Source organism: Leptosomus discolor, chromosome 14 (genome assembly GCF_034619465.1).
Source record: "Leptosomus discolor isolate bLepDis1 chromosome 14, bLepDis1.hap2, whole genome shotgun sequence".
NCBI lineage: Eukaryota > Metazoa > Chordata > Aves > Leptosomiformes > Leptosomidae > Leptosomus > Leptosomus discolor.
Genome location: NC_141404.1, coordinates 11,414,039 through 11,426,874, shown reverse-complemented (window position 1 = coordinate 11,426,874; position 12,836 = coordinate 11,414,039). Strand labels below are relative to the sequence as shown.

The window sequence follows — 12,836 nt, the reverse complement described above, 5'->3', positions numbered from 1 at the left end:
TGATGAACAGCAAGCAGTTACCAAGATCTGTTTTATGCCCCGAGGCAGCACTTGAATGCTGCCACCATCTGCAACGTTTGAATCTCCCTTCTCATTTCCCATTCCTTTTTAAACGTACTCATGCAAGCACACATACGTGCTCTCTGTCCTTCCCTCCTTCCCTGTTCCCATGTTTGGTCTGGCAACTGCTCAGATTGTTGACCATGAAGAACAACATGCTAGGTTGGTCAAGAACTTCAGTTGTGAAGGCCAGCCAAAATAAAGGAGAGATGGGTATGTGGGCTTCAAGCAAACTACCTCAACTACCTTCCATAAAAGTAACATCTTAAATCACAGCAGCTGTTTCTACTGTAACCTTATGATTCTAGTGTTTGAAGCTACTGTCTGTTGACAGATATAAACTGTCAGTTTGTTATATTTGAGATGGTACTTTTAATCTTCACGGAGTGGTTTCAGGAAATAAGATTTGGAAGATAGATACTGACTTTTACATAAAACAGTGAACAATGAGAACAAAATAAAGACAAATTACATAATTGTTAGTTGAGAGAAAACTGTTACAAAGTAGAGTATATATCAATGGTTAGACAGTAAGAGCTTTCAAAAATGTATCATAGGGAAAAAATTAATTTTAATTTGGTGGTGTGAAAATAGTTTACTTGCTATCACTGCTACCTGCATCAAACAATCACACAGTATCTTGATGTGAGGAGGGAGATTAACTGAACTTACATAAAATCATATGGCTGCTGTGCATGCTTCAGTCATTGGAAGAGAACAAGAGTTGCATTAATTGATTTGTCATGAGTAAAATAAACTCAGGAATCATAACAGTTTATCAGCTGTTCTGCATAATAACTGTCACAATACTTTGTGGCACAGATATTTTAAAGCCTAGCAGCTTCCCCACTTGAATTATTTGGGAATTAAGCTTAGCTCTTTACAAGATCTCCACTCTGTAAAACTGAAAAAACAGAAGTCATCTTTTAAAGAAAGCAGAATCCCTAGCAAGAAAGATACAGCGGTATCAGATTCTGCAAATGCTGCTATGAGGTTGAGTTTTTTCTTTAGATACATGATTTTTTTTTTTTAATTAACATGTCCATTTGAAGTGTGTTGGTATGCATAAGATCAAAATGTTCTTTTGCTAGGCAGATTTTAATCAAGCTTCTGAGATTAGAATACAGTCTCTTCTTGGCTACACCTGCTGGAACTGTACACTTTAAAGTGCTTATTGTTATATATGCCAAGGATTAAGATCAAGAAGGTCTCTTACTGTAAGTTAGCAGTCTTCCAGAATTATGTATGTGTAATGTCATCTAAACTGTGTTTTATCACTTTTTAAGTTGTCTTAAGCTTTATAATGCAATTGGCTTCAATACTTAAGAAAATATTTACATTGGAGCAATGGATATTGAGGACTTCAGAAGGCATTGGTGGTCTTTGCCACTTGTGCTGTATTTCATACTTCTGGCAGATATTGATAGTAAGAGGTCTAAAATAAGTACAAAGATCTGTCCCTTGTTGCAGAGAATATATTGGATTCCAGTCTGTAAAATAAAATTTATATATTCCAAGGAAAGTATGATTAATCAAGCATGGAGAGCCTGTGAAACCATCCCTGTCTCTTCCCTCTATAATCAGTAATGTAAATGTGGTTTGATCTCTTCTGTTCTCGATGCTAGTAATTTTCTAACTAGTTGAGGAAGTACTTCTGTTTCTAGAAAGTTTCATTTCTAGGAACTTTCTAGGCACCAAGCATCGTCATCTGAACTGCTGCTATCTTTTAAAACACTGTCTTTATAATAAACTAAATCTAATACTTCAGTTTCATAGCACAGAATACTAGAGCTGAATAGTCTGAAGTATTGTCACTTGTGTGGTACTGCACCTCTTGTCATTTATGGCCAGTGGAAATCAAAATAATTTCCTGTCACCAGTTTGTGATATATAGCTTCTCTGAAGATTTCTAAAGCATGTGTGTAGGTTGTAATGCCAATAAAAGCCTGCCAGTCCCTCCTCAGTGTAAGTGCTGTTGGTATTGCCAGACGTAGCCCAAACTATTAAGAATCTTGCCATATAGGTAAGCAAAAAATTAAATTCAGTTAAACTCTAATTTTGAAAGAATGAATACTTCCAGCTTCAGAAGTATTTCCCAAACTTGTAAGATTTTTTGGTGTAGTGTCAAATTGTATTCAAGATACCAGCAGTTATGGATGTGTCCTTGTCACTTATTCTTGTTGCTACTCTAACATTTATCCTTTGTCTTCATTCCAGTTTCCCTTCCTTGTTTCATTGTTAAAGCTTTCATATGATATATCACTGTGTTTTCCTCTAGTAAGGTCTGGCAGGAAAGGACGTCGGCGGGTGTTTAGTCTGTCGGAGGCTGACAGTCACGGTGGACACTGGGTTTAGGTCTTCAAGCAGCAGCTGCAACAGAAACTCGCGCAATATCAATTCAGGCAGGTTCCTCCATAAGCTTTCAAAAGCCCACAGCAGTTAATAGAACATATTTGCTTTCCATGCTGACAGCAGTGACAGTGAGGTAGGAAACTAAAGAAAGCATCATAAATATTTGTCTCTACTGTTTTTCTGAGGAGAATTGTAAAGCAATAATTAGCCGTTTCTGGAAACCTTATCTGCAGTTTCTCCTGTGTTTCTTGGCTCTCTTGCCAAAGATGGAAATTCTGCTATCAAGCCTCCAGCTTCAAAGCAGCTATGTCTTCATTTGCACAGGGGCAGCCATGGCTGTAGTGGAATTTAGCAAGCACAGGTTCCTGAATGGACAGTACTTGGCTAGCAGCAAGAAATCTATTTATAACTCAGGTAAAATGGACAAGCATTCAGCATAATTCCACTGGCCTTGGACTGTGATGGCACAAGCTTAATATTTCTATGGTCATCAAACTCAGGTGGATGCCTTTATGGGCTGTTTAATTGCCTGAGAAGGGGAAGCAGATGCAAAAAAAAAAGAGGGAAATACGCTTCAGACTATCTTCTTATTTTTATAACCTGTTTAACTTGTGTCTAACTTTTTTTACTGTCACAGCATAAAGATATCTTACTCAGTTTATATTATATAAACACCCTTTTTCATCTTTATAGATTTACTTTGCATCTTTTCGCTTAATGTCCTGTTACTTATGTTTTTGTTATCCTTTCATAGTGCATTGCTGTACAGCTTAGGACACTTCTCCATAGGTGATACTCATTCTTTCCTTATCCTGTTCTTTTCTGTCTTCTATCACTAGTAATCATCCTTAACATAAGTTAATATAATAGAAGTTAAGTGACTAGGTTTGGATTTTTTTTCTGTAATGATAATCTTGGTAGCATGATAGAAGTCCTGAAAAATGTCTAAAGTCGCTGAAGCCACTGCAACCAGAGAGCGCTAATACCAAAAAACTTGCAAAATGACACCCTGTTTTTAAACCTTGTTTGGTACTTAAATTTGGGGATATGAGGGGGCTGTTCATTAGAACTGAATATTATCATAACTGTTTTTAAGAACTGACTTCCCTCTTCCCTGGTTTTGTTGCAGATCTGGCTTATGTTTTTTGCCAGAACACTCTTTCTTAAATAGACGGGGGTTGGGGCGAGATGAATAGAAATGCTGTTTTCCCATATTTGATGATAAATTTTTGATATTTGAGTAGAGCATATCTTAGTGACCGGTGATTCTATTCAGGTAAAAATGCCAATTATTTTTGCTCTTTCTATCCAAAAGTAAACTGGAACTAAGTGTTAGGAGTTCAGGGTTGGTTTTTTTTTTTTAAATCCAGTTAGTATTTTTATGTGCAATATAGGCAGAAGTTCTAGATAATGGGTAGAGAACTTAATCTCTAAACATACTGGGTGTCTTGAAACTCTTTTGAATCAAAAGCCTGGTACCTAGAGACAGACATTTTTGTAATAATCCCTTCCTGACCTTTTTCATTCAGCTAGGGTGCATCTTTTTGCCAATTGTTTACTGCAGTTTTAGATTACACATGAACATGTATTTATATACTTGGATCCTTCTCCGAATTCAAAAGGCTTTGAAATTTTCATCCTCAACGTTTTTCTCATTAGTAATTATTATCCTGAAGTTGTGCGTTCAATTAGCTGGGAGGTGTTATGTCTGAAAACTTTTTACGTCAAGAGAGTGGCCTGATTTTTCAGTGTAGTGCCTCTTGTATACCAAACTTTCATTCCAACATCCTGGATCTCTGTGTTCTATTTTCCATTTAGTTTCCTTCAGCTATAGTCTAGGATTATTTTTCTCTATCCTTGTATCCTTCTATCCAAAAGATACGGGAGATGATCATACTTAAAAACTTCCCTAGAGCAAGCTTGTAGTTGCAGTTGCAAGCTAAGTATTCCCCTGAAGTAGCCTATGGACTGTAGAGCTTGGTCACAACAATGTGAGTACCACTCTCACTGCCATAGTTGATAGCTGTGACCGAACAGTAAGATTTTTAGTTAAGTGTTAGCCCAGAATGGATAATATATTACAAAACTGTAGTGAGAGCTGTTGACCTTTTCTGGACAATGTTTAAAATGCTCTCTCCTCTGCCCCGTTGTGTACTGGTATTTGCTTTCTGCCCCTGCAGGGACCGGTGGCAGTTTGTGAATACCTAGTCATTTTGGCAGTAATGCTATGCTGGGTTACAGGAAGCTGTCACTGCTTTTTCTATGTGGCATTAAGAATGGAGTCACTTGAGCATTAGTTTAGATCATATGTGGAAGGATTTGGGGACAATACAGCATAGAATATGTATCTCTGTCATGATTTCAGTAAATGGAAATATTGATAAATTCTATTAATATTTTGTTGGGAGAGAGGGAGGAATGATGTAAGAAATGAACTGCAGAATCAGAAGTGAAACAGCAGAACTGCAGTAGGAATGGGCTGTGTATAACATTCGTGAGCAAAATGCCATTGGTTGATAATACTTTATTTACCAGAATGTCTCCTAAATTTTGGTGAATATTCATACTATAATTAAGGTTAAAAATAATCTTGTCAAAGAATGTTTGATATTCTTTTAAAATTTGTAAATTCAGAAAGTAAAGTCACCGTAGAGAGACTCACTGTTTTGTGCGCTTAGAATCATAGAACAGTTTCGGTTGGAAGAGACCTTCAAGATCATAAAGTCCAACCTTTTCCTAGCTAAATGGGAGTATTTATCTTGGAATTCAGAGAAATAAGGCTTTATTTCAGTGTTTTTAGCAGTTCATTTTCCATGCAAGTCTTGCATCACTTCCTCTGTTTTCAAGCACTACATCCTCACTAGAGCTTCTTGACAGCTAAAAAGTAGAATCTGCAGTTACTTTGAATCTGTCCTTATTTTTCAAAAATAACCAGTGATGTCCCTTTTATTTAAAAGGAGACTTTTTTACAATCTATAAATTTTGTTTTTATTAAAGCGAGAAGCTTTAGCCATCGATTCAGCCAAAAGTAAAATTGAGTGGTTTTCTGAAGTGAGAATACGCCATTGTTTGGGGTTATCTTACCAGAAAGGTAAAGAAAACAATAATCTTACTGTTAACCCACTGACACTTCACTGATATCCATTCCATTCTCAGCTTTGTTTTTCTTTTTTTTTTTTTCCTTATATTCATGCTTTCTGTTCTTTTACAGGATTAATTGGAATCATTGTGAAACTGAAATATTTTTAAGGTCACTGTGTATTAAAACAAGAACTTAATTCTTGGCTTCTGTATTCACTACATTGCCTTATAGACTTTTCTGCAGATGCCTGTACACTTGAACACATGCTGTTTCTTACAAGAACTCTAAAAATGGTCTGTCTTGAAGCTGGATACCTATTACTTTAATGGCATCTATTATTCCGGTCTGAAAAGAAAAAAAAAAAAAAAACACAAAACCTTGACTTTTCTGGGCATACTTGCTCATATAAGGCTGTATCGCCTCACCCTCTCCATTCACTGCCCATCTGAGACAAATGGGCACTCTACTTGACAGTTAGCTAGGATGTTAAAGGGGAAATGGATAGTACAAATAGCTGTTAATGGGTGGGTTTTTTTCATTCTGTGGGAAGGTGTAGTAGCCTATCAGTTTTCTGTAGTACGTAATGCATATTCCCAATTTTATCTGTGTTGTGTGCTCCATGCTTAGGAGCAGAAGGAGATCGTATAACACAAGCCTGTATAAAACCAGGCCTGTTTTGCAGCACCTTTCAGTTACAGTAAGCATTTAAAGTATCGCTTCGATGTGAATCTGGAGAATGAAATGAATGAAATGAGAGAATGACTTCCAAATTTTTGTAAGAAACATCTTTTTTCTTTAATTTCTAAAGAGCTTCCTGGTACAGGGTGGCTATTCAGTTTATATACTAAATACTGGAGAGACTTTCTTCCCCTCAATTTCCTCTCTAGGAATATTTCTGATACTGCTGCATATTCTGATACTAAATGTGTAAAAATTTCTGGTTCCTAATTTGAACGGATACTTGCTGGCATTTTATATTATGCCTTCATAATATTTTGTTTTATTTCTAATTACAAAGAAGTGAATATGTAAGCATAGCGCTTCACAGAACTGTATTTTCCACTCAGTTATCCTTACCTATTCGTAAATAATAGTATACTGTTAGGCTAATTCATACTAAGTTGAGTATTGATAGTTTCTTGGTTTTTTTCTTTTATTAGATGATGCTTCAGCTCCAGAGCAGCCTCAGATGACCACTTCTGGTCAGATTATCATTTCTGGTCAGACGATGCTGACTGATGAAACTCTCTCAGCTGTCTCAAAGTCTAGCAAGAATGCTGCAAAAACCAGTGACATAGAAACAGCAAACCTGTCTCCTAGCCTGATTCCGGCACAGCAGCCCACAATATCATTAATAACAGATGACAATACGGATGCACTAAGTGTAGAGTCACTTACACTGGTGCCACCAGTTGATCCACACAGCATTCGAACATTCGGCTGCATTCCTCAGTCCTCTTTGCAATCTGAACTTGAAGTTTGCAAGGTAGAAGAGGTAGAGGAAGAATGTTCTGACTAAAGCCAGCCTGCAGACTGCGGTAAACAGTGAAGCAAATGCAACCAAATACTTCATTGTTTTTTCTTTGGGAGTGCGGACACAAAGCCTGAGAGGCCATCTGGTCCACAAGAAGAGGCCCACTGGTGAAAGAGAATGTGGGCAGCTTTTAGAGTAAACATGAGATGCTCAGCATATTTAAACTGGAGAAGGGAAAAAAAAAAAAAACAACTTTTGAGTCTGGACTGGTTGTTTCCTACCAATTTGTGTTATACAAGAACGTGAAAGTGTTTCAGAGCACCTACTTTCTTTCTGTTATAGAGTTCCAGTTGCAGGGCTAAGTTAACTGTAAAAAGTCTACAGTATTATGGCAAAGTGAAGAAATTTTTGGATACCTGGCTTCAGGATATTGTCTAATTACTTCTCTGAAACTGGAGGCATACTGTTGACCAGAAAAAATTATATATTGTAGTACAGAGATAACATTTCCATTTGAGACACGGTGTGGTTTTCCATTTGGGGTTGTTTGGTTTGAGTTTTTTTTGATCCTGATCTCGTTCATCTTTTGGAGCTCTGCATGATACCAGCAGGCTTGGCTGCTTTCAATGTTGTCTTCATAGGACTCCGGACTTTGATATTGTGTTTTCCATGTGTAATATTTATTTCAAGGTTTTATTCAAAGCAAGATAGATATCAAACAATTTTTTTAAAACATAAAAGTCTGAAATTTTATGTCAAATGTCTATTCAGATTAACATAAGGGATTTTTGAGACTACTTTAGTCTTTGCTTAACCAGCTACAGGGGAATGTGAAATATTTTAAGAGATTGCTATAGCTGGTTTGTTTGCTTCTGACAGCCAAATTGCTACACCTCTGAGGAATGATGATACCCTTTCTTTTGAAGGACAATTTCTAGAAGCAGACAGAAGCAGTTTTACTCTAAGGAGTTTTTTTAAAGTTTTCATCTTCATGTAGGAAGACGGTCACCACATCTAACTGGTAATTTGTTTGCAAGTCTGAAACTCAAAAGAAAAGGTATTGTGTGGTTTGTTTCCTATCTGGCATAGTATCACAGTTAAACAACATTGCTACGTAAAAGTGATTCTGAGTTTATGCTTGCCCTACTTTGCTTCCTAGATCCTGATACCAAGTTGACAGGAAGTAGTGGATCAGTGATTCAAGTTTGGAATGTTCTTTGCTGATTTGATATGTAATTTTTAACATGAATGACATTTAAGATTTCTCATCAATTTCTCTGTGTGTTAATTTAATAGTAGAATGAGCAGATTGTCGTTATTGGTCTGCTCATACCATTGAGTACTTTCTGGCTCTCAAAGATTGAAGACTACTATTTAATTGGTTGTGATTTCAGTCATCAGTGCCGATCTGTTTCCTCATTCTGTCTCTACTATTGATTTCATATCAAGTAGGCAATCTGAAAATTTTTACTTACTTCCCAGTCCCTTATTGTACCTCTTCTGGCTGTCAGATGGAATATTTGGAGTGATTTTATGAGATTGACAAGAATAACTTTGCTCACTTTTTCCACCTTTTCCTTCACATAATAACTTAATCTTTATAAAACATGTATACAAGGTGTCTGCTGTTGAATGCCAGCAATATTTTTTCTTCTCTTACTAGCTTTTATATGCAGATTTGTTGATTTCTAGTTTTCTGTGACTTCTACTTTGTCTCAAATTGAATTAACCAATATTCTGACCATTCCGGAGTGGCCCAAACTCTAAATGAATTCTGAGAGTTAGTCCTCAGCACTGGTATGGATACAGGCTGAGAATTTGGCATTGCTGGAGTAAGAGCCTACCCTTTACTTGGTTGTATGCTGAAGGTGAGTTTACACTGCAGTCACTGTTGCAGCTAATGTACATGTACCGGAACAAGCCTAGGTGTAAGTAGCAATTTGGGTGCAAGGACCACATAAATTTTTATTAGCTGAACTGATTGCAGTCTAGACTTCCTCTAGTATGTTGCAGTATTACACTGTAGCCCCAGTAATATTGTGAAGATCATTATTAAAAAAATGCCTTACTTAATTTGAAAGCATTTTATGTTAGTTGTTAACCTTAACTCTTGACCTAGATTACACAAAATGCCACTGTGCAGGTTGAGTTCCCTTAAAGAGAATTAATTTTAGACTGGAAAACCTCCATCTTTATTTATCTAACTTCAAATTCAGTTCTAGCAAGATTAGGACCATGCTCAAGGAGTCTTTTTAATGGGTACACATAATCTCACCATTGGGCTATACTGCACAAGAAATGGGACAAAGGGAAAGCAAGGTGACTTTGTGCTTTTCATTGCCTTTGAGTGGCTTTTAAATCTCATGACCAGTTCTCTACTGAGAGCTTCACAGTAAATGACTGAGATAAATACTATTAGGAAAATAGAAGTCTAGGTCTACTGTCTAGTCTGTTGCTGGCAGAGCCTTGCTGATCAAGGGTGGTAAGGTAGGATGTCTTCTAACAGTTCTATCAAAAGCTCTCTGCAAAGATGGAGTTACACTAGGAAAGCTTTGCCTGCGCCAGCTCTTTCAATGTTGTGTTGTTATATAAATGCTACAACTGGTACAGACCATCCTAAATCTCTGAATGGTTATGCCACAGAAGCGATTGATTTTTGACATGTTTGCTTCTAACAAGGCATATGTGTATGCAATTTGACTGTGCTTCGTGCTGCATTAGGAGACTTCAGAATGTAAAAGCTCTAGAGATGATGAAATAATCTGTCATCAGCAAGTCATTATCTCTGCAAGTACCATGTTACTCATTTACAGTTCCTTGAAGAGTATCATATCTATCTTTCCCTTATCAGAAAAACTCAAGGGCTGTTTCCTTATCCCCCTTTCACTGTAAAAAGGAAACTCAACCAAGAAAGCATTAGCACATCAGCCACAAATGTAAATTTTTTCTAAACAAAAGTTGATTTGAGTCAGTGTAACATCACTCTTTTTAATCAAATCCAAATACCAAGTTGCAAATGAAGGCAGCAGCTAAGCAACTGACTGTTCAAAAGGTTCACTATTTCAGTCTAATACTGCAGAGGGAGGTAGAATCGCTCTAAACTAAGTATAGCCGTGTTCCAGAGCAAAATGCCAACATTTTGGAGAGAGGCTAAATTCTCAGTGTCTGTTTGTAGAGGCTATGCCTGTCTTCAGCCGTATTCTGTTAACATAAAAGGGTTCTATTATTCTCTTCTTTTTGAGAAAAGAAGCCAAAGAAGCCAAGGCATGCTGACTATTACTTTACTATTTTATGGTCCGTGTGTCTCATTTTTTCAAATTTTACAAAGATATTACTTGTGTTGCCTTTGCTGTTAGGTCTCGCTGCCTCTTGCCGGTCTCCTTTGTTTTTCTGTCATCCAGTGTACACAATGAACAAGGTTCGAGCTTTTAATTTGTGAAGAGAGTAGTGACAGCATACACTCGGTGATTTGGTAAAGAAGGAGAGGGAAGAAACATTAGTGCTCAGTTCTGACCTCTGCTTCACCAGGGAAGTAGTGCTTGCAGTGTAAAACTTGCGTGCAAAAATTAATTGTTTTGCAGAAATTCTTTGATATAGAAAGAAACCAAAGGTTAAGCTTCCTGTGTTTCATTTGACAAGCTGTGTGGATTAAACTAAATTCATTAGAAATGTGGTCACATATACTAATACTAAAGGCTGTATTTTGTGTGTGAAGTCATGAATTGCATACAATATAAGGACTGAGCTCATTTGTGTTCTCCACTGCTAATTCATGATAAACTAAAATTCTGACTTCTCTTCCTTAAATTAAGCTGAGCTTAAAAAAGAGATATAAAGTTACACCTGTTAAAGAAGCTCAACCTTCTTCACTTTACAACACAGGTGGCATTTTCCTTGAAGTCCCTTGGTGAGGAAAAGTTGGGAATATCTTCCAGAATTTATTTATTCTTTTGCAGTATTGTTGCTAAAGGACAGGTATGTGACATTTAAAAACTCTTCTTCTATATCCAAAATTTAAGACCCGAATCTAGATCAATATTCAGAATTTAAGTCAATGTCCAGTGATTCGTATGAACCCTTTGTCCAATAGAGACAGACTACAGGGGGAAATAATGTTCCTTTGTGGATTTGAAGCGTTCTTGTATGTAGACTTTTAAAACTGATGGTTAAAACAGTTCGTTTATAGCAAAATCAGCAATCTTTAGGACTGAAATTACTGTGATTTTTTTTTTTTCCTAATTAAGCAACAAGACATGAGTGACTAATTTCCACACTTCATGCAAATGGCCTGGCATGGTGACTTGAAGCAATTTAGGAATTCAGTAATTGCCCTGCAACTGAGTTTCATTTTACTAGTAGTAAATTAAACTTAAAACTCTATACTTGAAGACATGGATAAGCTATCGGACAAGCAGGTCAAACTAGATGTGTAAGTATGAAGCCACTTCATAAAAGTAAACACTTTAATCACATGGTGCTGTCAGTGCTTTAGTGTATCAGTCACTCTTCGCTGCACATGTTCCAGGTAAATAACTACAAAATAGCCTAATGAATAGTTTCCCTAACCTGCAAGTAGTACTCTTCAAAAAAAAAAAAAAACAAACCAACCAAACCCACTAACCAGTGCTAAATATTCTGCTGTTGTCTTCACTAACCAGCTAAAGTTAAATGCGGAGTTGCTTTTAAAAGCAAGTTGCACAGGTAGCTGTCGTCTAGGAAGATAAGTGTTTTAGTCCTATAGTTGAATCAAAGATTAGAGACGAGACATCAGATGGAGGCATCAGTGAGATCTGGGTGTTTTGCCTCAAAGATAATGAGTCTCCTTGATGAGTTGTCATCTTATCTTCAGGCAACCTAGTGTTAGGCATCTAAATATATGTTGAAAATTCTCTTCTAACTGTTACTGTCATTCTTCTTGAAAGAGTTTTTTGGTATGTCACTGTTTCACTGGCCCACCCTAGGATATCACTGGCCTGGGCACAGCACTTCTATTATCTGAAAGTCTTTGGAGTGGTTCTCCTATGCTTGCCTGTTCTGTTGCTCTGACCTTTCCCAACACTTGCAGCATGAATTAGAAACAAATATAATAACTCTTAGTGTCTCCTAATAATAACAACTCTTACTGTCTCCTGTTGACTTCTGAAAAGCAGATGGTGATCCAAGGAGGGCTTGCTAGGGTGGGATGTTTTTAGGGGGTGGGAGGGGGAAGTGCTTGGGGTTTTTTCTGCTGCTGGATTTTTTGAGCAGCCACAAAGACATGGGAGATGCAGTTCTGGACTGAGTCTCAAACAGAAAGTTCTTTCGTATGGAAACGTATTTTTATATTACATTTGTACAGAATGTTCCCTATTTTGATCTTCCAAAATTTTCAGATTTGTGTGTTGCTCGGATTTGATTTCTCTTGCAAGGTGTTATAAAATATGTATTTTATGTTTGTTCATGCATTACGAATGTAAAGCAAAATTTTGCTTGTCTAATAAATGTGCACTGTGGCAGTATCTGTTTTATTGGTTTGCTAACTTGGAATTCATTGGTTCTTAGTATGAAAAGGAAGAGCTTGAGTCATTGTTGTGACTGTCTTATTAGCATAAATATGTGTGGAGGGCATTTTATTTAAAGAAATAATGAAAAAAGGCTTAAGAAGCAGGTAATGACTAAATACTTTTTGATGACAGAAGTTAAGAGTTCAGTACGGTTCAGACTAGTATATAATGTTCCCAGGATTCTTATAAGATTGTAATCTTAAAATACATAAGATTATTTTTCATCTTGCTCCCCATAACTTTTCGTTACGGGTACTCATATGAAAGTGAGTTTAAGACATAGTAATTGCAGTCTGATAACTTAGGTATCTATGAGGAGATGAGA

General features: G+C 36.8%; 1 protein-coding gene across 3 annotated transcripts in view; it reads left to right on the top strand.

The window, feature by feature from the left end:
* The window catches only part of CLEC16A (C-type lectin domain containing 16A), a 187,666-nt gene that overhangs the window by 75,553 nt on the left and 99,277 nt on the right, over positions 1–12,836 (top strand). The window contains exons 23-24 of one of the 3 annotated variants that reach the window (XM_086472793.1): positions 2,343–2,462; positions 6,655–7,130. The exons of 1 other annotated variant lie outside the window; for it this stretch is intronic. In XM_086472793.1, coding sequence (XP_086328919.1) covers positions 2,343–2,462; positions 6,655–7,013 — 479 coding nt within the window. In that variant the 3' untranslated portion in view covers positions 7,014–7,130. Of the gene's footprint in view, positions 1–2,342; positions 2,463–6,654; positions 7,131–12,836 lie in introns of those variants that run through there. One more of the 3 variants, XM_086472794.1, reaches the window with a different exon arrangement.